General features: G+C 36.4%; 1 protein-coding gene across 1 annotated transcript in view; it reads right to left on the bottom strand.

Annotated features, from left to right (window-relative positions):
- The window catches only part of LOC131066775 (copper-transporting ATPase PAA2, chloroplastic), a 173,706-nt gene extending 163,244 nt beyond the window's left edge, over positions 1 to 10,462 (bottom strand). Inside the window, exon 1 of the mRNA XM_058001614.2 lies at positions 9,644 to 10,462. Within this exon, the coding sequence (XP_057857597.1) occupies positions 9,644 to 10,256 (613 nt within the window). The 5' untranslated portion in view covers positions 10,257 to 10,462. The remainder of the gene's footprint in view (positions 1 to 9,643) is intronic.
- Between the last annotated feature and the right edge of the window lie 16,285 nt (positions 10,463 to 26,747).

The following is a 26,747-nucleotide window of genomic DNA, read 5'->3' on the forward strand; positions in this document are numbered from 1 at the left end:
TACATATAGTACTTGAAAAACTAGTTTTGAAAAGATGTATGACACTATTACAATATAAGAATTACATAGTCAAATGAGACTATAGGAAATTTGAAATACTAAATCTAAATACCAATTACCAAGATTTCTAAGTTGTGTTGTTATATGGAGCCTAATCGGACTCGTAGGTTAGATTTTCCCTACTTCTATCGGCGCAGTTTCCCCCTATATTTTTCAACGGGGGTTTGGGGGCAGCGCCCCCAAGTTGGGGTCAAGGGGCAGCGCCCCTTGCGCGTTCCCTTGACCCCGCAAGGGGCGATCCATTGTATACTGCACTGTTTTAAGTGACTCTGGCCGGGTCATGACCCTCAGACTCGGCGAGTCGGGGAGTGACTCGCTGACTCGGCGAGTCAAGCGAGTCATGCCCCCTGACCCGTCCGAGCCCGGGTCAAGGTCACCGTGACCCGGCAAGGTCACCCGGCCCGTTGACTCGCGTGACTCGCCGCGAGTCACGAAACTTTGTTTCAAACCCTAACCTTGTCACATTTTGTATTTAAATTGTTGAAATCTATCTAGAGTGTGGATTTTTTTCCTGATTTCCATACCCTAATTAGTCTAAATCATTAAGAAGTCAAGAATTTTATTATTTTTTTTAAGTTCTAACTTCAAGCTTTGTACAGGTGCAATGTCGAGGTCCGAACTTAAGGAAAGGAGAGAATGACAGAGGATATTGGAGACTGGATTCTATTCGGAATCCAGGATGTCATCCAAATGGAAGGAGATAACGGACACGAACATGCATTTCCTGAACCTAAACCAGATGCGACAGCGAATGTTCAGAGTTAGAAGCCAGATTCCTTCCCCAGCATAATGTGAACATTATGAAGAGTGGTATTTTTCAAGTCGCTGGATTTCCGCAGTCCATACAGTCCAGTGAGCTTATCCTGGGGTGTGCACGATGTTATGATCCTCGCTCCCGAATGATCAAGACTCCTAGGGGCGTCGTCATTGCCTACCTTGTTGAGGATGCGATTGTTGAAGTGTTTGGAATTCCACGTGGAGCAAACATGAAGGATGTAACTAAAGATGAATATGAAGATCGATATAAGAAGAAGATGGATACGTGTAAGACCATGGTGAATGAGGAGTGGATGATCGAGCCTAGGCCTCATCATTCCAAGGCTCCCAAGACACTAATGTGCACAGATTTCAAAGAGGAATATAGTGATTTAGTATTCCTACTTAACCGAGTGATGGGGATGCCGCAGGGTGCAATATACAATGGATGGATGTTCTATTTCATCCAAGATTGTCTTAGAGGGACGTTGTGTCATGTCCCCTCCTTAATCGTTATATATATTCTAATAAAATTATTATTATTAATTAATATAATAATTACCAACGAATTATTTATTATTTATTTGTTTATTAAATTAATAATATATAAACATAATTTGCATATTATGTTTATTACTAATACTATTATTTATTATTTATTTATTTATTTAGAATTTTAAATTAATAATATTATACATGATCAACTCTATATTAAGGAAGATACATGATTCCCTCAAATCGGTGACTAAAAGTTATTAAAAGAAATCTAAAGAATGTGGTTACGTGGCTGCTCAATTAGAGGAGGTTGCATATGTTTAAAGGAAATAATGCGATAGCAATTACCTTTAAGACGGGCAATGAATTAACATTAAGATTAGAGTGATCTCTATTTAGTAAGGGGCAGCGATTACTACTAAAAAGATAGCAAATATTAAACAAAAAGGCACGATTAAGAGGTAGTCGAAAGGCTTGATAAAGAGGTGTGTCTCATCATAAGACAAGATATATAATAGAAGTCATGATGAGAGAAAAGGGAATATACCGGGGGAATAGTAAGAAAATAAGCCTGACTAATAACAGTCATCACATAGCATAGGGAGAATAGTAAAAAAGAATAGCACGTAAAAATTAAGGAGACACATACAAGAAGTTTGCTGGCCTTAAGGAATGAAGTAATACTCATATGATGTAGCACTATTCAATATTATTAATACTGTAATAATATAATATACTGTAATATAATATAATAATGTTATTACATAATTATGTAATGTAATATAATAATGTTATTACATAATGCAGATAACATAATATAATGTTATTAATGGGATATAATATAATAATGTCATAATGACAGTTTAATAAATAACTGTCCATATGACAATTAAGTAAATTATTCGATAGAGTTTGCAATACCTGGTGGTATCTTGTGTGATTCTCCTTGAGGATAGGTGGAGGAAAAGAAAGGTTGACATTAGTGTCCTTCTATTGTTCTCTCTATGTTCTAAAATTGTAATTCTAGGACAAAATAAAAGAGGGTGGCATTAGGGGACATTACACGTTGATAAATTGGTCTAGAATCATAAGTGACAATCTGGACTTTCAGCTGAGAAATGTAGAGCGCTCCGAGTCATTCGTCATGACTTCCTATTTGGTGTACCTGTTTGCACGATTTGTTACATACAAAGGATTGATATGCAGAGGTGAAGTCGACAATGGACAAGGACAATTTAGGAGTTATGAGTGCTATCCACAGCTGAACATGTATAGAATTGAAGATTATAAGAGAGTGAATGATGTATTCACAATGTACATCACGTGGATGCTGCAAGGCAGGATCCACAGGAGGTTGTCCAAGGAGGCAACAAAGCTGATAGAAAAATATGGATCGTGGTATATACAGTTTCCCACTTTCACGTACCTTAGGATTCATGGGTTTCAATCCAAACCCTACAGACTTCCTAGGTATCCTTCTGACAGAATGATCTTGTTGGAAGTGGTGAGACGGCTTCTATAGTTTGATTTCATTCAGAATCATTCAGAAAGAGAAGCATAGGACAGGCATGACATTCCCTATTTCAGTTGGGAAGACGTTGGAGTTTTGCCAGTCTGCCTTAGCCGCCAGCACTGCGAGTGAGGAGCTTGCATTGTATCGATTTGCAACCTTCAAGAAAAGAGAAAGATTTGATCCAGATAAGAAAGTTGGAAGGATCAAGGGAGAAAAGTTCATCCACAAGGCAGACATAAAAGATTATTGGACCAACCTAATGCGCGAGCAGGTAGTGAAGAGACAATGTGGTCTAGGATGTCAGTGGATTTCATGAGGAAGTGTGGACTTTTCCTCATTCCTGATCAGGTGTTAGATGACAAACATCATACGCATCCACAGTATGAAAATATAATGACGAAGGCAATCTTATTGCCTAATTGGTCAGAGTCAGAAGAGATAGATTTGAGGATATTGATGAAAGAGGTCTTGAATTTCTCTCGTGCATGGGTGGATATTCAGATGAATAAGTTAGTTGATATGGGTGTTTCCTTCACTTATGAAAAGATGAAGCTGGAAGAATCCGCTTCCGAGGATGATCAAAGGACTATCAATGATAGTTAGGATTCACACGGATGAGGAGAGTCAAGCTCCCAAGAGAAGGAAGAACACACCACGAGAAGTCAAGGCCAGAGGGAAGAAGATTGAGGAGGTCAAGAAGAAGAAACTAAAAACTATCATTCCTTCGCCTATCATTCCTTCACCCCCTCTCAGTGTCTCATCAATCAAGGAAGTTGAAATAACAGAACAAAACAAGGAGACCCTGCAATGTTCCAACACAATATACTACCAGAGAATATTCAAGATTTACATGCCACAGCGACATCTGCTCCACCAAATGGGAATGATGATCAGTCGGGATCTCCTACTGTCCTTTTGGAAGTTAGTTTGGGAAATGAGGTATATGATTTGACCAAGAGCAATCCTGATGATGATGATGATGTTATCACGGCATTGAGAGGGCTTGATCGAGATATGTCTCGATGATGGTATGGAGATGGCCGCTATTCCTGATTGGCTGATGAAGAGTATGGAAAAGAGTAAGAAAATGATAGAGGTACAGCCTATTGATAACATTGATGACTACTTAGCTAGGAGTAATAAGGAGAAAGAACCCAAGAGAGCTGAGATCTTGTCGCACATAGCTAGAGATGATACAGGAATGTGGATTGCACAAGTGGCTGTTCCTATTGCAGGTGTGACGGCGAACATTGCTACTCCTATGGATTTCCAATTGAATCAATTTGAAGGTCATTTCCAAGCATCTAGGGGCATCTTCAACCAGAAGAAGTCAAAGCAATCAAGACTTCCCCTTCAACTGCCACCATGGAGCAGCACTATAAATAGAAAAAGTAGGTGATGACTTAGCTGGGCACCCAAGGAAAGAATTGACCAAGCATACAAAGGCAAGCACATGTCTTTATCTCCTAAAAACATGATGCAAGATGATAGGAAGTAGTTGGTCAAGGCTAAAGTGAACGCCTAGCAGCAGTCAGGAGTTAGTTCTTTCAATTTTTGAGAGAATTATTGTAGCTTTAGAGCTCTTTCTGGCATAAAAATACTGTTTTGTAACTGAGAAACAGTCATCATATGACTGAGATGTAATTTCATCATTTCAGAGCATTTCCAGACAATATTACTGTAAGAACACCTTTTACATCAATTAAATTCAGTATCATTGCCTTCAAAAGCTTGTTTCTTTGTGTCTAAAATGATGATTGATGTATATTTGTTGTGATTATATGAAATCCTTAAATAGATGTCTCATTTGCAGTACCTTAGAACATAAAAATACACATATTCATGCAGGTTGCTATTTGTGTAGTGAAAAAAATCAATCATTAATTGTGAAAAACTTTTGCTTTCCTTTCAAAGACTGCAAATTCAGCCCTCCTTGCAAAAGATTGGCGTTTGAACATGTGGAATGCTTAAGTTTGCCAAAAAACAGCTGAGTAAATTGAAAAACTTGTGTGTCAAAACAGTGATATGAATCTTAGTGATAGTTTGGTGCATCACCTCTTAGACTTAACTTACATTTTCAAGCCAGTTCTTCCCCTTTTCTCAACAAAACAACAATTTAGAGTTAGGACTTAGGTGATAGACAAGGGAGCCAGCCCTCTTTGGAGGTTCATTTCCAACATAGGTCACCCACAGCCTGGAAATGATCCAATTTTTCATTAGGTTTCCAAGTTAATAGCTCAGTGAGGGTGCAAACTTTAGTGATAACACTTCCATATCCCTTAATTTTCAATAATGGACACACACAGTTTTGTTCTTATATTTGTCTATGTCCATTTGGACTGTTGTATTAGTAATCTTCTTCGTTTTCCCCTTGTCTTTTACCCTATGCTTCTGACCTCTTTGTTGTTGTCCCTTTTCTCTGTTTTTATTCCTAAACGAAGACACCTTTTTCTTATCCAACTCCACATAGTAGGCTTGAGCACATGCCCCGTCAATATCTTGAGGATTTCCCATGTGTGTTGGTGTCTTAAAGTGTCCAAACAAACCACCTAATACTTCATCACCACATCTTTTTTCATGACATCTCTACCCAACTAAACTACCCTGTTTTGGAACTCACCAATATACTAATGTAAACTCTATCCTTGACATTGACAAAATTAATGTCATTGAATATCGTCTTCAATTCATAAGGTTCGAAACTATTTATTCAAAAGTTTCTTGAAGTTTTCCCACTTTGAAACTGGAATAGGAGAAACTTTTTGGCATTCACGGGATAATGCAGAGCTATCATACCATGTTGGAGCATAGCCTAATAACTTGAGCCTAAAAAACAAAATTTGTCGATAAGGAGTAAGCTTATAAAGGCTAAAACCTCCATCTGAGATATTCACCAATCTAGCTTACCAACACTAATCTCTCTACCACATGATCGAATGTCAATCTTCGCTTCAACCTTAAAAACATCTCATGTCTAGGACTCCTTGTTTTGGTTCAGTTTTTTTTCTTCTTTCTGAAGCTTAAACATTCCCATTTTCTCAACCAAGGCTTGTATAAAGCTTTCAATCTGGTCTATCTTTCCCATTGAATTATAAATCCTAGCCACATCTTCTTTGAGTCTTGTAAAACAAATTTCACCTTCCTACTCTTCTCCTTTAGCCATTGCTCTTAGAATTCACTAAACTGATAACTCTAATCATCCAATGAAACATCAACTATGAATTAAAGATTTACTCTTCCTTGCAACTCTCAACAACTACTCTTTAAAGAACTAAATCACTTGCAACAATATGAAATTCAACTAACAAGAAAGGAAAACAACAATGAACAAAGCACACACACAAGAAACATGAAGATTGCTCTAGAGTAAAACCCAAATTGGGTGAAAATCTCCAAAAGAGTATACTTTCAGTTTCAGCATCCCACAATTATCTGGTGTTTATAAATGGAGTACAATGCCATAGTATTTTGGAGTGATATAAGGGAATCTTCATCATTCTCTGCCTCCACTCAGCTCTTGCCTACACAAGAACTCTAAAAACACTTTCTCTCTAATTAAATAAAAAAAGAGAATTGCTCTTCCTATTTTATCACTTCTCTCTAGCCACTCAGCACAACAAAAGATGGACATTTGCATTGGAATGGGAATGGTTCCATATTTACAACCATCCAACCAGCCACCATTCACATTGTCATCCAAACAGCCACCCTCTCAAGTCCAACAAATTCCAACAAGGAATATCAACAATTGATGGGCTGTCATGCATGCATGATGCAGCTACAACGACAACTTCATAAAAATCAATGATAATAGTTGCCAATGACTAACAACCCGCTTCAATGAAATTTTGCCACCCTAACACTACCCATGCAGTAAAGTCCAACAAACAGAACCTTTCTCCAAGTCAACAGTCAGTAAATGAACAAAAATATCTATTATCACACAATTGTGTACTTCAACAACAACATTTATACTTCAATAGCACCTTGTGCTCTTCAACAACACTTCACCAAGATGGTTGAGCTCCAACAGCACTTTGGCAGTAACTTAAGTCACTTCACATAGTCAATCTTCAGAAGTACTTAAGGAAATACCTTAAGTCACTTCAGTTGTTTCATGATTTCATCAATCTTCAACAACATTTTGGGAGCAACTTAAGTCACATCAGCAACAACATACTAATTCTAGAGCTCCCCTACAGCAAGTAATGAAAAGATTGTGCCTTCACAACCATTGGTGCAATGTTTTGAACCATCACCAAGAATCTCCTAGAAATTCTCATGAACTCTCTGTTTATTCATTCTGACATTCAATCCATTGCTGAAAGTAGCCTACAGTTTCTCTACAACACTACTCAAACATGTACCCAACTTCAGAACCTTCTGAATCCAAACAACTTAGATCAGTTTTGGATCAGATGTAAAGGGAAAAATTCAACCAAAGGAATGAATTAGATAGTTCATTGCCTACAAAGAGCACTTGATCAATCTGATTTGAGGCACTGCTTCAGCCCCTCCAAGTGTGAGAGATTCCATGGGCCCAACTCTGTGAGATTGCATCATGCAGAAAATCAATGGAACCTTGGGCTGAAAAATTATTGCTAAGGGAGCTGAAGTTGGCTGAAGTTGTGTGGTAGACTTGAAATCCAAAAGGAAATGATCTAGAAATAAAAAATGGAGATGGAAGTCGATTATTTAGAATGGGCAAGAGGCATTCCTAAGTTGAAAAACATGGCAACGGTTGAATTGGACATGTTAATGAGCCTTGGGATCCATCCAACTCGCTAGGCAAAACATTCTTTTAGCTAGCATAAATCTGCCAGGTTCATTTGTGAAGATAGCAAGTTGCTAATTCTTTGAAAGAAAAATTATCAATAAACTGGGTGGAATGGAATACGAAACTAATTCATTCCTAGATCCATCTCCTACTATCCAAAAGATGCGAAAGGCAACAAAAGCGGAAAAGATAGATAAGCTGATGGAATTCACATTGAATTTGAAAAGCAAAGGCAACAGAGGTACAGGAGGTTGGTTAATGAAAATGACAAAGTGCCCAACATCCACAAGGCTTCATAGTATTGCTTTATTAAACTAAGATGAAGTGAAAGTTGCTGTCAAGATATTCAAATAATACAGGTTGAAAGAGGAATCAATCAATAGTTCACTTCACCATTAGAGAAATTAGTGCAGTCCTCTTGGTGATTGCCATTTTAGGAAAAAGTGCAGACAACTACTTCTAGAGCATGTCAAAAAATAGAATCAGCTTTATTCAGAGTAAAGCTCTTATATTAAAGGTAAAGTTATTTTCGATTTTTGAATATTTCTTGAACAAGTTATTTTTTATTTTAGCAGAATTTATTTTTAGAGGATAAGCTTTACTTGAAACTATTTTTTATTTTTTAAACAATTTCACATTTTGAAGACATGTAATTGTATAAAGTGATACTTTAAAACCCTATATAAATGGATATTGTATTAGAGACAAACTAATGGTAGATTTTGCTATGCTTTTTGCAATAAAATATTTTTCAAGCTCTCATTGTGTGTGATGAAATTGTCATGTTATGTGCAATTTAGCTATCTCCATTGAAAATTATTTCATGTGAAAGTTTTTATTTATTTAATTAGAGTATTAACAATTCCAGGCTTTGTGCTGTAGTCATTGTTAAATCAGGTTATTGTAGATTTCTATACAATAGTCAGGAAATTTGATTCATGAGCTTCACTTTGTACCGTAGTCATTGTCAAATCAGGTATTTGTTGACTTGAATACAACAATCAGGAATTTTGATTGATGAGGTTGTCTAGTGTGTAATCAAAATCTTCAATTCAACTTTTGTGTGCACATACTTTCTAATGTCTAAATTTTGGCTAGAAAGTGTGTGTGGGATACTTAATAGGTTAGCTTGTTCATACAGTAATAAATGGTATAAATCTCTCATTTATGTATAGATGAACTATAAGTCTAGTGTTTATAGCGGATAAGTAAAAATAGATGTGACAGATAAACTTTTTGTTTTATTACATGTTTAAAACCCCAGAAGTAAACCAGATACATATAAAAATAGTAAGTTTGTCTATAAACTAATCTTTAAAAGTTTTAGTTTAATTTTTATTTTAAAGAGAACTTCCCCTTTTTGTTTGAAGAAAAATTTTATCTTGCTATTCTCTTTTTGTTATCCTACAAGAATTTGAAACGCTAACATAAATAAATAAAATATAATGATGAAGATGTTGTCATTCAGGAGCAGCCCATCCAGCCAGAAGTGAAATGTTTGTGAGGATTTCTGAATAATGTTAGATTGTAATCTTAAAAGCCGAAGATAAAACATTTTAGTGTCCAATAAATTTGGTGATTCAATGTTCACATGAGTATGACAGATATTTGATTATTTTCAGGTCAGTAATTAGAATTCGTAGCCCTAATCTGGAGCAGTGATGTGTATGAATAGATTATGACTTTAGTTGTCGTGATCATTGCTTTCTTGCGCAGAGTGCAGACCTAAATAGATTTTTTTTTGGTTTATTCTTTGTTTTTAGTTTTAAAAATCATTAACTACACTTATAAAAGTCGCAGATTTTGCAGCTTGCAGCGTGAAGGAAAATTGAACCTCAATCTTAAAATTCTTTGAAATTGGAAAGCTAGAAATTAAATGAGAGTGTGTTATAAAAAGCTTTGAATTTCAATAAATAAATAAATAAATCAGAAAAATATATAATATATATATCAATCAGGGATCGTTCTAGTTTCAATGTAATATATGGCGACACTCAATGCAATAACTCAATACTTTTCAGAAATACAAGTAAATCGTGTACCGTGAGTTACGTGAATGCCAATGGAATGCAAGAAATGAGCACCGTGTGTGCCGCAGCACAATGCCACTAAAGTCCAAGCAAAGGCCAGCTTAGTAGTGCTCCTCTGCAATGCCGCCTCCTTGTTCTTCGCCATGTCTTCCCATTTCTTCCCAGAATTGTCAGTATTTGAGCCAGGATCCCGTTTCTTGGAAGGAAATCCGCAGTCCGTCAAACGACAGGCAAGCTCTTCAGCTACAGCACTAGAATCGAGCGCGTCCGTCTTGAGACGGACAGCCGCCATTTCAGTGAGCATGTTGACCGCAACGGACTCCACGCGGGAATCTGCAGCCAGGAGGCTGCGAACCCGCGCAGCGCAGCTCCCGCACATCATGCCTTGTATGTCTAGTACCACGGAGTTCAAGGCCGGTTTCGAGGCGGTTAATTGGATGGGCGTGATGTCCGAAAGGCTAAGGCCGGTGTCGATGGCCTGCGAGCGGCACACCAAACGGCTCTGCACCTGCGCTTTGAGCAGCAAATTGGCGTGCACAGGCTTCCGATTTCCAGTTCTAGTTGCGTACAATGTGTAACTAGTTTTCGGAGAAGCGAAATGGCTCAGGATCATCTGCTGCGCCATTTTGGGGCAAATCTTACAACCAGTCGCCTGCGCGCCCGGATATTCAAGATCTGAGTTTTGGGAAAACAGAGAAAATAAAGTTGTTCGAACAGTGATTCACTCTGCACAATGCTTAGCTGCCACGCGTCCTCCTACGACCCAACCATCGGGAACCTGAAATCCAACCTCTAATCCGCGCTTGAATTCATGCGGGGAATTTGTGTTCAATGAAAAACGTGACTGCTTTCGTTATTATTATTTTATCTTTTTCCTGGGGTCTACAGACATTTTGGTCTCGGCGACATTATTAAAAAGATTATTTTGATTGGATCTGCACATGCGAAAATCTATTGTTCGTTTTGTGCACGTTAAAAAAAATCTATTTTATTCGTATTCTATTTCTTGACAGTTTATATATTGAATTGTAGTTCTCTTAAGAATTGGGTTTATATATTTATGGACGTCTATTGGTTTTGGATAAGCTCTGATTGGTTGTGTAGGTGGTATATTTATGGAAGTCTATTGGTTTTGGATAAGTTCTTATTAGTTTGTATCATAAATGATGACTTGTATAGGTGATATATTTATGTGTAAAATTAATTTGGTAATGAATTGACTTTTTGATTCATTGGGTTCAAATTTTACAATTGACCTTTTAAATTCAAATTCATTTGTGGGTCAAAGTTGACTCCCTTCCTTTAGTCATTATTTATTCACTTGAAGGTGAAATGTCTAATTGGCATGCTAGGATATTGAGTATAAGGAAAAGCCTTATTTCACTTTAAGCACCTAAGATCCGTCAAGCATATTTGGTTCTAGTTATTGTATTGTCACTTAAAAAGCATCACAACATGTTATTGCATCATCAAATAGCATTAGCATAATAGTGACTAACATATGGCATGGTTGTTTAACATATCTTTAAACCTTGTTAAAAAATCAACTTAAGAGTTTGATTAAGGAGAATAGCCCTTACATAGCAAACTCCAATTATTTTGTAGATACCACCAAGTTGCATATATGAATTCAAATACTTGAGACAAATAAGTTTTTGAAGGTCAAGAGTTTTGCTCAAAAGCCATTTACACAAATATAGGGTTGAATCCATGGGTGCAAAGATTAAATCTACATATATAGAGATTAATTTTGTAGCCACAAAATTGAACTAAAATAGAGAATAAATCATTTTGAAATCTTTCAAAGTAATACATCTCTAAATTTGATCAAGAATTATCATTTTGGATCATTGAGCATAATCTACAACTAAAGGCCTACAAGTAGCACACAAAGCTAAGTTCCTTTCCATTCTCTATGATTTTGAAAACAATGCTTATGTTTAAGTTATTGTCTCAACTAATGTATGTATAAGGTTACTCACTATCAATGTTTGAGCGGTTTTGTCCCTCAATATTCTATGTAGGGTGGTTTTATTTTCTTACATAGATTGGTGAACCCATTCGATCTTGCACTTCATTAAGTTTTCCCTTTAAAGTTGTAAGAACACCCCCTAATTTTTCTTTTTTAAAATTCTTTGCAAATGAAACTCGTACAAATTATGCAAAATAGAGAAAACTTGGTTGCAATAGTACTGATATTGAATTTTTAATTCACAAAAACATTATTTGCATGCTCCTGGGTGAATAAACGAGCCAATAAGGTACATTTAACACATGGATTTGAGAGATAAATGATACTAACATGAAAATACCTCAAAGTGAAGACAAGACTATAAGTTGCAGGTCTGATACAATTTTATGAGGGTTGTTACAAGTAATGATGCCAATCAAAATCACCTAACAAACCTCCAACTCACCAACCACACTCACCATTAGGTTGTTTTGCAGTTGCACCACTAAAATGACACTTCCAAACCCTCAAAAATTGATTGATTTGAATATAGTATGCAATACTAATTTGGGTTGTTTACCAGTCTACAACATCACTTGAATGAGTGTGACCAAGCTATATGACCCTCCCTAATCCTTGCACACACACCCAAAACCGACGCTTAGTTATCAAAATAGTACTCTAAACACAAAATCACCCCTCAATAACAATGAAATATCTCACCAAAGTCAAGGAATAGGAAAAGAGAAAGTGTGCCCCAATATATGCGCTTGTACAACATGCCATGGTGTACAACACCTTAGAAAAAATCATATCTTGTTGCAAGTCTCTATAAGATGCCTCAAATAGGGTTGTCCAACAACTAGAGATGCAATAGTGAAATTCCCAAACACATTCAATCAACCCTCTATCTTTAATCACTTAAAAGAGGGTATGGCCTATCCTAAGGAGTGTACAGCCAACAAAGTATACCATGTGATATCCTCCAAGAAAACAATACCAAAATCTTTAGAAATGATCATAAAACAAGCACCAAAATCTTGTAATCAAAATACCTTCAAAATCTCCACTTATTGTTGAAGCCCCAAACTCCAAAAAATGATGAAAATACAAGTGATTCTTGTGTAAAGTCACTCTACCAACTAGGGAGGATCTTTGAACACCAAAACTAGCGATTTGATGAGGGTTTTCGTCCTCAAACAATCTTGGAAGGAATTCTTTGTTCAATCCAACAACATCCTATTTTGTGTACAAACTTGAATAATCCAAATGAGATACTTGATCCTCCCTTTCTAGAGTTGGAGGAAAAGAGAACAACTTAAAATTCAAAATAAACCATTTTCCCTCAATGGCTTTTTAGAATACAAAATCAACTTATTTCCAAAACCCCTTTTCCCCTAGGCATCTAGTTAAAGGGACGTCACATAACTTTATTATATGAAAACACTAAACTAAATATTATAACATTAGCTTTATACTTTAGTGCAATATTTTAAACAATCCAAACAACTCTATAGAAAGTGTCATCAAGGAACCACAAACTAAAATTGAATACGCCAAGAGGGAATTGATGTTGAAGAATGATACCAATCCCAAAATAGGCACTTACTAAAATATTCACAATATCCAAGAAATGTGGAGAATAAACCCTATGACCAAAAACATTATAAAAATCATCATCGCAATCTTGAATATCAACTAAACTCCAAGCTATCATTAGATGCTAAGAAAACTCAAACCTAAACTCTCCAAGAACATTGGATTTCTTTAATCTCACTTGAAACATACAAAAAACCCTAGAAACTGGCCAACACAAAGAGAACAACATGACATAAAATGGGGACATTACAGTCCTCCCTCACCCAAATTGCTTACCCTCAAGCAACTGTCAGCCTCAATCAGTCAATCAATTTTGATTCATTAATGAATTTCCTGGGTGCCAAATTAGTTTAGGAGGTATGTAGCTCCTTCTGCTTGGAGCACTACGCAGTTAGATGCCTGCAAATGAAACCACCTAAAGTCATCTTGTAAAAAGAGCACCCAAACTCTGTAAGATCTCAATCATCTGCTTATAAAATTATTCTCCACTACCAAGAATCCAAGGCACCTTTAGGAAAATTCTAAGAAAGAAAATGTTAACTCCCTCATTTTCAACATCTTGCACTCCACCATAATGGTTGCAAACATAAATTAATTCACTATCCAAGCCATAAGTGTTAGCTAGAAATAAGAAATAATAGTTGTTTGGTACCCAAATATCCATCCAACACTGAACATGGTTAGTTGCACTAGTAAGTCCCTTCATCTAGAACCATAAATTAACCTTGTTTATGAGGATAAATGGTCTAAAAATATGCAAATTTGTAGGTACCCAAGTCTAAAATAGCTAATCATTGTAACACTAGTAATCATTAGCTAGACCAAAAAAACTAATCATTGTCTCTCTTAAAATTGCCTTCCCAAGAGTCACCAACTTAGTAGAATACCATTTTTTTCTCAAAAGCTCTCTTCAATCCACTTGTATGAACCCAAATAGACTCGTAAGTTAAATGTAACAAGAGGTAAGAAGAGCATTATCTTCACCATTTTGATCCATAACCTCCCAATATATGCCTCTTCAAACATCTTTTATTTCAAACAACCCATGTTGATGATCCCAAACATATATACTCACCCCCAAAGTGGCTTCACCACACCAAGGCTCATTAGCCTCTAAGTCGCGATAGTACTCCTGTAACACCCCGCCAAGAAACCCCGAAGGGATTAAACTTAAACACTAGAAAAGAGTGTAAATAATTTTATTTTTTTTAACTTTAATAAGTTAAATGATACATTAAGTTAACATTGCATTAAAACTACACAACGGAAGACTTAACTTAACTCCTAAAGGGTTTCCCAACTTGGTTAACATGATTTAATCTAAACATTGCTTATCATTGATTAATCCAATTAAGATGATTTAAACATAGAGATACAATTACACCAATTAATTATTTCATTCAATAGTATGAGGTGTCATTAACATGTCTAAGTTTCATTCATGATAATCCGTTCCATTACATTTCATCTAATATAGTAATAACACACATACATTTAACCATATGATTTCCATCCATACATTTGTTTTACATCATATGATTGAAATAATATTACATTTCACTAAATCACTTAGTCTCACATGATCACATAATGTTTGCATTTAAAATTACATCTTGCCATGAAGGCATACATATCAAATAATACAACTGACCATATAAGGTTCGTGATACACAAAGAATGATCCAAGATAACAAATAGGATCCAACTGGAATAACAAGATGCTCAAATCCAAGAGCAACTGGAACACCTGTGAAGCCAACTCTTGCAAGAAGGAACAAGCACATTAGATGGAAAGTGGCACTACCACCCGACCATGTGGCTCAAAAGAACAACCCCATTGTGCTAGCAGATAGAAATAAGACCCACTAGCAACCTACAAGGTATGCACACACATGGTCGAAACACAACATCGAGAAACTCACATAAAGCATAAACTCACAGAACATGACTCCACAACAAAACTTAGGTGATACCAACAAGACTACACACTAGTGACTATAAGGGAAGAGTGTCATCACATAGCTTAGTATGGTTATCCTGACAAACCTCCATAGGTCTCGATCCCCATCTTGGGTTATCCTGGTAACCTCTCCTGAACCCTCGGCCCCATCCAAGTCTCACGTGGACCCAAACAATCCTTTCGTGAGGACAAGGTTGTTGGTTTGCCATTCCAGGCCTTCCCACTGCATCCTAAGTTTGTACTAGTACTCAACCATGAGCGGGGTACAATTATATTACTTAATGTTTTAGCTACCCGATGAGGAAGTTAAGGTGGTTGCGAAGAAGGAGATCTCATCGGGAAGACTTATGTCAATACAGCCGAAGGTAAGTTTTTCTATTTGACTTAATGAATAACTAATTTTCTTTCTCATGCAGGATTTGTTTATCAGGAAGAAAATGGCACTGAGGAGTATACAAGCAGAAGAAACTACGGGAATGCCTGAGATATCAATCCCTAAACTTAGTTGTTTGTCATGTTGTAATTACATGTCTTCAATTGCAAATTAGGTAGTTGTTAGGAATAGACGCATCGGTTTGAAGCTTGTTAGCATCCCTTCAATAATGTATATAATGGGATACCAAAACCGATGACAGAGGGAGGAGAGTCATAAGAACAAGATACTGTTGTAAGGATTGAATATCATTTTGTATTAGAGAAGTATATAGGAATAAGAAGTATCATTTTGTGCAAGCAATTTGTAATGGAGTATCTGCAAGTGCAGCTTATGTATGCAATTATTTCCTAAAGATTAATATACAAGGTTCACTGTTTCTTTTTCCAAATATTGTGTACTCTTTTGTGTTGATGATTATCTTTGTCCTCTTTATAAATCTGTTTATAGATTTTGTATGATGTGAATCACATGTTGTTGCATTAAGTGAAAGATTGAGTTCTTATTGTTTGTGTAACGCATACTGAACCTTCATAGTTGATGAGAAATTGTCTCTTGAGTTGATAAGATATTTTGTCCACAAAGTGTCATATATATCCCTGGATAAAGGCATTGGTTTGTTATTGATCTTTTAAGGTTTTGATTTGTATCCATTCAAGGTCCTTGATAGAGAAACGTTCTTCCCAAATCCTATATGAACTGATCTATGAAAATTTCATTTAAGTCCTGAAAGCAATCTCATTTTCAATATACATTCATAATCATTTATTTTCAAAGCATTCGTTTAAAGCACATAATAAAGCATAGTTGCAGAACAATAATTTGCTAGTTGTGTAAACTTACTATAAGGTTTAAATTCACTATAAATAACCTCTTTTATGCTTGGAGGAAGAGGTATACCCACCTAGGTTCAGTGGAGCCTAAAGTGCAAAGGGATTTGGTCTTTGACCATCCCTGTTTGTTTGCCAAGGATGATTGGACTACTTGAGGATTTGGCAAGTTTTTTGGTTTTCCAATCTGTGGTTTTGGGAACCAACACCACACACATTAGCATATGAGGAACCAAGGATAAGCTAACAATTTCCAACTGTTTAGGCTTGGAGATGGGAAATAGTCCTCCCCAAAATTGCTCATCCCCAAGCAATTTCAATTTCGAATGTTGTTTTATCTCCCAAGTAGCATCCTCAACTAACAAGTTCTTCCACTTCACTAGGTACTCTTTGGTAACCCTCTTCCTAAGAGTACACTTCCTAATGTTAATGATAGCCTCTGGATTGAGTACTAGTTTCCCTTCCTCATCAAATGGTAGCAACTCAAAACAAGGAACTACATTATGTTGAGCACACCTTAGGACTGAGAGGAGTGTGAATCGGTCCATACCTAATATAGTTTAAACTTTATTACTTAATCCACAAACTCTTTAACCTTATTATTATCAACAATAATGAAATGTATAATAGTAAAATACTATGCATGAGAGAACACCAGATTTACATGGAAAACCCAAACATAGAAAAACCACGGTGAGAGTCAACTCACAATATATGAAATGATTATAATATAGTTTTAGGCTCACTACCAAGGAAGCACACTACTCCTTAAGAGACTTGCGGGTTAGAGCACAATTTCCTAGGGCAAGATAGAAAGAGCCAATCTGAAGATCAGTTCTCTAGAACAAGATACAATGAATATATAAATCAACAAGTAGGGCAATTATGGATAAATATCAAAAAGAAATATGTTGTGTAATTAAGAAAGATGAAATCTGGATGGAGGCAGTTGTCCCCAGGACTATCTGGGTAATTGAAATGGGATATGAAACCGGATAACATTATTGAAACTTATGCAAAAGCCCTCCTTGAAGCACCAAAAGAACCCTTTGAGAAAGTCTTTGGCAGTGCAAAAACAACATAAAGTGGTATTCAATCAAGGAAAAGGGTTAAGAAAGTTGAACAAACTGTGAAGAAGGGAACCCGACAAGCAAAGGCAGTTAAGGAAGATGTTTTGAAACAAACTGGTATCAAAGAAAGCGAGGTGGAAGGACTTCAACCGGAAGCTCATCTTTCACCGGTTGGAACTTCTTCTGAGACTGATATACCGGCGGTATTCAAAAGGGTAGAAAGGAAAAGAAAACCCTCACTGGTACCCTCACCACTCCTAGAAAAACTAGAAAAAAGCAACAGGCAGTGAGGCCTCCAACAAGGAAGTTAACACCTAAGAAGAAAAAGGTAAAACAAGACATTTCTCCACTAGATAAACTCCTTAGTGAAATAACAGAAGATGGAAAACTGAAAAACATTAGCAAGTTGTATAACACACTTTCCGTTGATGACAAAGAAAGCATACAAAATTGTGTAATTTTACACTTGGATATTTACAAGAAATTTTTGATGGAAATTGTTGATGAAATACCCAATGATTTGTATAGAAGACTGGAAGCTAGAAGGGTAGTCATTGTTGGGCTGGACAAGAAGATAAAAATTGAAAAATTACTTGCAATACATCCAGTAAACTCACCTGATGAGATAGACAAATTAATCAGTGATGGCAACCGGACAGTATTTCTAACTGCTCACCGGCTTGTAGCACTTATGGTAGGAAGAGTAAATGAGATAACAGAAGAAACTGTAGACCAATGGGACATATTCTTTGTTGAAAAAGAGAAACAAGAAGAGCTGCTAAGACCTAAGACCGTCAGGGTATACCAAAAGGACAAGGACAACTTACCCCCAAGGAAAGGTAAGGTAGGTGGACCTCCAAGCCTTAAAATAACTTATAACTTACCCCCACCTCTTTCTGATACACCACCGGTAGAAACCACTAAAAATCAACCGCCTACAGAGAGTATGGAGACTCCTCAAGAGGATACAAATCCTAAGTATGAAATTTTGTACACTATGAATATAGATACACGAGAGGTAAATGTTGTGGTTGACAGAGAGACCACTGAGGATAAGAAGAAAGATGTGGCTACTGAGTCACCGACTGTAGATGTTGAGATTGGAGTTAATGATACTACAAACATAAGCACAAAAAAACCTACTCAGACAAAGAAACCAACAGAGGACACCACTGGTAAAACATTAGAAGAATCGGTAGATAAAACTGAAAAAAAATCAGGAGAACCGGAAATGGACAGTGTAAAGGTACAAACTGAGAAACCGAAAGTGCATACAGAGACTGCATCTAAGAAACAGGTAGTTGAGAGCTCAGAGAAACCTTCTGAGACACAGATGGAGAAACCGGAATAGAAACAGGTTGAGACACAGGTTCAAACCAAGACAGTGCCACCAACTAAAACTGAAAAGCCTAAACCTTTGCTAATAGAAATGCATACCCAAACAGATCCTCCTGAGAAAGAGGAAGGCAAGGTTATCACTACAACCGGAAGCATGGATATTGTGAAAACAGTTGGACAAACATCTAGTACTTCTATAGAAGAATTCCGGCCTACAAATGTAATAGAGCTCTTATTGGATTCAATAAAGAAAATCATAGAGTGTAATGCACAAGCCTGTAAGGCTATCAATGACATAATTCCTATTCTCGAATTGGTAGCACCCAAATGTATTGTGGATAATAAAGATTCTTTAGGTCAACTAGACACATTGTCTAAATTCATCACCGACAACATTTTGACAGTTGATCAAATCAATGAAGACATATTTAAAGAGAAGATGAATAAGGAGAAAGAGAAATTCTTTGAGGAAATAGTAAAGAAAAATAAGGAACAAATATAAACCTTATTACCGGCACTAGGAGAAAAAATTTTGGATTTCAAGAAATTGTACAAGGATACTTGTAAAACCGACATTTTGACATAGGACATAGATTCGGAGATCAGCAAAACACAAATTGAGATTAACAATATTGCTGACAATCTAATAGGCACATCAGATTCATTTTTGGAAATAGAAAAGAAAATTGCAAATCTTGAAGAGAAAATTGAGAAGTTAGAAAAGGATAAAGAGAAAATAAAGGATAAGGCAAAGATCTTAAAATGTAAACTTGGTCCCAAACTAGATTACCTCATTTCTTTGGGAAAAGAAATATCTAAGGCTCTGGCTCCCGAACTCAAAACATGGGAAGAGAAAATGCACATACTCACTAGTACAGTTCAGAGAACACAAGAGGCATTACAGGATAGCAAAAGATTCAGCGGTAGTTTAAATTTGGTTTTGGCAGATATTTTCGAGATTGTAACCCACCGGTTACAAAAATCTAGGCAGGAATCACACTCCACTGACAACGAATGACAACCTTTGTCATTGATGTCAAAGGAGGAGTAGCGAGATGAGAAAAATGATCAGAACAGGACATCATCAGCTCAGGAGGAGCATACATTTTTGACAACACAGTTTTGGTAAGATATTTTGGCAGATTCTTTTTGGACATCATTTTGGACACTTTTTTATTTTTTTCTCACGAGTGTTGTCATCAATGCCAAAGGGGGAGATTTTTGGCAAATACACACTCTAATGAGAAATTGTAGGTGATTGAAGGTATTGTCATTGATGGCAACCTTACAATCATGTGATACCAGCAGACAAGCACAGGCATCGACACCAGCAGACTCTACATCGACATACAGATCACCGACACCGAAAAGGAAGATTAACAACACCCTGGTCGACAAGAATTTTGTATAAATGTATTTTGTAATTAATTGTAAAATCTTTTTTTAGCCGACATGGCGGATTGTAATATGACTCGTATATGTATGAGATCATTGTAGATCATTTAGAGAGCGAAGTATGAAAAATAATATAGCAAACCTAATGTGCGAATTATTAGGATAAGGATTTTTATGTATATTGCAGAGCTTAAACCGATACTGAATCTGGCATAGAAGATGCTGATCTGAAGCAGTACAAGACATTAGATTTGTATAATCCAATTTTGTAAGTCAGTGTGACTTCTTTTGTAACCAGTTTGATTACAAAGTTTATGGGAACCAACCCCTGAGATTTATGGGCACCAACCCAAAGGAGCACCGACCCCCTATCTAAGCACCAACCGAGACGATCACAATGAACAAATATTCAAATATAGTTTAAGAACCTCGTTACAAATGATGTTTTGTAACACACGCCATGTTTTCCACACTTGAAACTGAATCTTCTCTTTTCTTCTTACAGGCTTTGTCTTCTACTCTCTAATCTCAATGCAACACAAAATTCTAAGCAAGTAGAGACATCCAAGGATTCACTACATGCCAAGTAACAACACAAGTTAGCTGAACCAAAGTAGTTACCCGGAAACACATATTGCAATCACCATGTGAAATAAAACAAACCTTCTAGTAATATGCAGGGCATACCATGATGCTCCATGAACATCCAACAACACTCTCAAATCCTTCCTTCATTTCTTCATATCATGATCATACTAGCACAACATAATTGATTCTAAACACTTCATTTCAGAGAGCCAATCAAACATAAAACATAACATCATCACTTGCGGACCACAACATTATCTGATAATAGAATTGAGACACACCACAAATATTGTAAGCATGTCCTCCAAGCCACAACACTAGAAAGACCAATGCGAATAAATGTAGAACATTTTATGAACCACTTCTAATAGAGAACCAAATTGTCGGCTAATAGAAATTACTAACCAGACTAACTGCAACACTGGGGACTTGAAAAAATAGGAGTGCAATGTTCACAAAGCTTAAAAATTATATCCAAGTTTGCAAGACCATGTCTACAATTACAAAGGAATCCATAATTCTTATACTAACTTGCTCCATTAGGCTTCCAAGAACCAAAATGTTTTGAAAAATACACCTTCTCATTCAGTACAACATCTTCTTATCTTATCATGCATCGAATTTTCATCTTAACACATCATCACTGCCATCATCATTAACAACAATATTAGTATAGCCAATACATTATAGATATCAAACAACAAGGAGGTGGACATCTATAGAGCATTTGTAACCAATATCCACATATTCCTCTCATCAACCTCTTCATACATGTTATACAAACAACAATTATGATAAACAATAGTGAAGGAACATAAATGAACCATTGAGAGGGGTGTGAATCAATGGTAACTCAAAAAATTAAACCCCCTAAAAGATCAAGCTCTAAAAACCAAGGTCAAGCAACCATGAGAAAATATATTAAAGTAATCCACACACACACATAGAAGGAAAACCCATAACACAAGATATACAAGGAAAACCCACGATGGGGAAAAACCTTAGTGAGAAATGTTGCTAGAGTATTATGCTCTAATCCAATCTCACAATGGAAAGTTTGATTACAAAGTTTATGGGCACCAACCCTTGAGATTTATGAGCACCAACCCAGATGATCACAATGAACAAATATTCAAATACAGTTTAAGCACCTTGATACAAATGATGTTTTGTAACACACACCATGTTTTACACACCTAAATCTAAATCTGTTCTTTTCTTCTTACAGGTTTTATCTTCTACTCTCTAATCTCTGCAATAACTCACTGCACTCTATCTTGTCTTTGCACCAACTCTTCTAATCTTTGTTCTTCACACTCTGATCTCATTTCATAATTCATTAACCTTACACACATCATTTTTGCTGACATGCATCCTTTTTATATATTTTTCATTCACCTCAATAAGGTCGGCCAGAACATAACTCATCATAGATCAAACAAACATATCTTGCATTATTATCGTGCAACATGATATGTACAGTTTTCTATGCCACATTAGGATCGTTCATTTAGTATGTTTATACTTTGATCTTATCATCTCTCAATTTGTATTTTGACAAAAATGCCTCAAATAGTTGTCAATTCAAATCCAAAGACATTTTGTTAACGTGTCAACCTGAGATTTCAAAAATTTGAACCGTATTTGAGTTAGCATTGTAACCTACTTCTGTGTCAGTATTGGGCGCAATACACATCGCTTTATCAACTACCCAACTAGCACCTACGAGATGAAAAAACTGCACACCTTCTTCTATTTTATTATCCTGTGAGATCGTCTTTGATTTGTCTTCTTGACTGTGGGTTGGTTGGCGTGGTGCAAAACACGTTGTTTGATCTACTACGCAAGAATTCCATGTCAACAACATCTAATTTGTCTTATATACGCCATGTCCTCAACATCTCCCATTGAGCCATCAGGTCAAACGTCCATGTGGGACACTTTCATTTTGGTCGCTAGTTTGGTCGAAGTGGGGTCCATCGTCCTAATCTATGGTTATCGTTGCACCGTGGCCTCCTTATCTTCACACTTCACATTCCTTAGTTCCAAAATTGCCCAATCGCCTGATCATCCTTTTTCAAGTCTCACTTATATCTAAAGGGAGCCCCACCTTTTGCTTTATTGGTCTATCGCTATTTGATGGAAGTGTCGCTCATTTAGTCCTCATTGTCTTCAAGTCTCATTCTACCCAATCTTCGATCCTCGATAGTGTTGAGTCAATGGGCCCCACATGTCTCATATCGATCGATCACACTCTAGGGATCTTTTGGCACACACATTCTATTATTCTGTGGTTTTTAAAGAGCGTGATAGCTTGATGCTCTGACAATACCAATTTGTAATACTTTCAAAGGAATGAAATCTCTCATACTCATGTGTGAAATAAAATCTATCATACATTAATGGCAATACCTGATCTAACACTTAATGCCTTGCATCCTGAACAAACACCTGAACCAACACTTAATGCCTTGCATCCTGAACCTAAATCAACTTTGCATTTGTGTATGTTGACAATAATGACAACTCAATGCCAACAATATCCCCCTTTGGCATTGATGTCAACATCACTCAACTTTTCTCCCTTTGACAACAATAGCAAAGGGTATGGTAACCAACTACTAACCTCACATCTTCTCTCTTTTCTTAGATGGAAACACTCTCCCTATGACAACAATTTTATCACATACACTTATGTTGTGCCTATGCATCTGTAACACTTGCTATCATATTGTTGATCATGTTAAGAAACAGTGACATTCTCCCCCCAAGAACCATATTACCATACAAGTTTAGGGATATAGAATGTGAAGCTATGAGCTCCCCCTAAACCACAAGCCTCTATATCCACTTAAGTGTTGAAAGAGAGAGGGACAACTCCCAACCTTAGTTTTAAATGTATCCTTAGGTAGAGGTTTTATAAAAATATCAACCACTTGCTCACAAGTACTTACATATTCAACCTTGACTTCTTTTTCAACTACCTTCTCCCTCGAGAAATGATACCAGTTTAATTGCTATGTGTTTTGTTCTTGAGTGCATGACAAGGTTCTTAGAGATGTTAATTGCACTTGAATTGTCACATTTGATGGAGATGGGATCTGCATACTCTACCTGGATGTCCTTAAGTGTTTTCTTCATCCAGAGAACTTAAGAACAACATGTAGCAATAGCTATATATTCGGCCTCAACAGTGGATAAAGAGATGGATTCTTGTTTCTTATTGTGCCACGAAATTAGTTTGTCACCAAAGAAGAAAGCTCCACCACTAGTGATTTTCCTATCATCCACACAACCTAGCCTAACTACATTTGTGTAGGCTTGCAAAGTAAAGTCATCATTCTTTGGATACCACAAACCATAATCAAGTGTACCCTACAAATATTTAAAGATTTTTCTCACAATATTTACATGAGATTGCTTTGGGGCAGCTTGAAATATAGCCACCATACACATAGCTTGTACTATGTCAGGCCTAGAGGCAGTTAGATACAAAAGACTCCCAAACATAGATCTATACATTGTCTGATCAACTTCAAGTGACTCCTTATTTTTAATCAACTTGTATCCTATCACCATAGGGGTACTAACTGGCTTACAATCATCCATCTAAAATCTTCTCAACATATCTTTTGCTTACTTAGTTTGGGAGATGAATATACCTTTGTTTAATTGAGATATTTACAAAGCAAGAAAGTAGGATAACTCTCCCATAATTGACATTTCAAAATCTGATTGCATTTGATCAGCAAATTCTTTACACAAGTTGTCTTTATTTCCAACAAAGATAATATCATTTACATATACAACTACTACAATCATGAGATTATCTTCAGTTTTAATTTATAAGTTGTTGTCAGCACATCCTTTCTTGAAACCTTGTTGATGTAGATATTTCTCCAGCCCAGAGTACCATGCTCTAGGTGCCTGCTTCGACTCATACAATGATTTTCTTAACCAGCATAAAAAGTTTTCATTCTTATGTAATTGAAATCCTTCAGGCTGCTCAATGTACACCTCTTCCTCCAGATTGCCATTTAGGAATGCAAATTTTACATCTATTTGATATACCTCATTGACTTTATATACTGAAAAATGCTACAAATAATCTTATGGCTTCAAGTCTGGCAACATGGGCAAATGTCTCCTTTAAATCTATGTCCTCTACCTGTGAGTATCCTTTGCAGACTAGGCTAGCCTTGTTTCTTATCACCTTTCCATCCTCATTAATCTTGTTTCTATAGACCCACTTTGTGCCTATGACATTCTTATCAGTTGGCCTTGGTACCAAATCCCAAGTTTTGTTATTTTCAATTTGCTGAAGTTCTTCCTCCATTGCCTTTACCCATTTCTCACTCTTGTTGGCTTCATTGTAGTTCTTTGGTTCCATCTTAGCCATTAGACATAAATTGACTTGTTCATTGTTTATATCATGCTTCCTTCTTGTTTGTACACGTCCATCCTTGTTGCCTATGATCTAATATTCAGGATGATACTTATGCACATACTTGTTGGGTGGTTTCTTTGTAGTTTCCTCTTCTCTTTCAGATTCTTCATCTTCATCTTCATAACATGGTTCCTCAATCTGATTTACAACATCTCGCTTTCCTTTTTGCAAGTCTTCGGTAATTTTCACATTCACAGTTTCAACAACCTTCTTGAGCCATTTATTGAAACATTTGTATGCCTTGTTGTGAGTTGAGTACCCTAAGAATATTCCTTCATCACACCTTGCATCAAAACTTCTTATTTCATCCTCATCTCTTTTGACAAAGCACTTACTTCCAAAGACTTTAAAATGCTTGACTGAGGGTTTCTTGTCATACCATAGATCATATGGTGTCATTTTATTTTTCACTCTCAATTGTGCCCTATTTAAGGTGTATACTACTGTGTGGATAGCCTCTTTCCAGTAGACATCAAACATATTTGACTCATTTAGCATTGTCCTTTGCATTTCCTTGACTGCCATGTTCTTTCTTTCTGCAACATCATTTTGTTGTGGTGTTCTAGTAGCTGAGTATTGTCTTTTAATTCCATGCAGCTCGCAATAGTCTGCAAACTAATTTGATATAAACTCACCTCCTCGGTCTGATCTCAAACATTTCAGCTTGTATCCAATTTCTCTCTCAAACATTTTCTTGAAAATCTTGAACTTGTTCAAAGCTTGTGACTTATCCTTCAAGAAGGTAACCCATATCATCCTTGAATAGTCATCTATGAGCAACATGGAGTACCTTTCGCCATTTAGAGCTCTTATTCTTGTAGGACCACATAAATCTATATGCACTAGTTCCAATGGTCTTGTGGTTGAATATAATTCCTTTGTCTTGAAGCTTAGCCTGGGTTTCTTGCCTTTTTGACGCTCATCACATATAGTGCTTGTTGGTTTGGTAATCTTAGGTATATGTCTCACATATCCCTTTGAGCTTATTTTGACAAGATTGTCAAAATTTATATGACCTCATCTTCTGTACCATAACCAACTTTCATCTACTTGTCCCATCATGCATTGTGACTCATAGCATTCTTTCAATTTGTACACATTACTATCGGTCCTCTTACCTTCTACAATTAATTTCCCATTGCTTTGTTTTTTAATTTTACATCCTTGGGAATCAAAAATAAACTTGTAGCCTTTGTCACACATATGACTTACACTTAGTAAGTTATTTTTTAATCCTTCAACATAGTATATATTATGTGCCTTCAACTTGCCATCAATGCTCAAGCTTCCTTTTCCTTTTATTTTGATGGAAGAATTATCACCAAATTTGACTGAGTCACCATTCCAATCTTCAAATTTGGTGAAATTTTTCTTGTCTCCTGTCATGTGGTTGGAGCATCCACTGTCAACAACCCAAAGGTTCTTTCTCTCTATGTGAAATGTTGTTTGAACAATCAAACTTGATTCAACTTTCTCATTTTTCTTCTCTACCCATACTTGTTTTG

This window comes from Cryptomeria japonica, chromosome 2, assembly GCF_030272615.1.
Source record: "Cryptomeria japonica chromosome 2, Sugi_1.0, whole genome shotgun sequence".
NCBI lineage: Eukaryota > Viridiplantae > Streptophyta > Pinopsida > Cupressales > Cupressaceae > Cryptomeria > Cryptomeria japonica.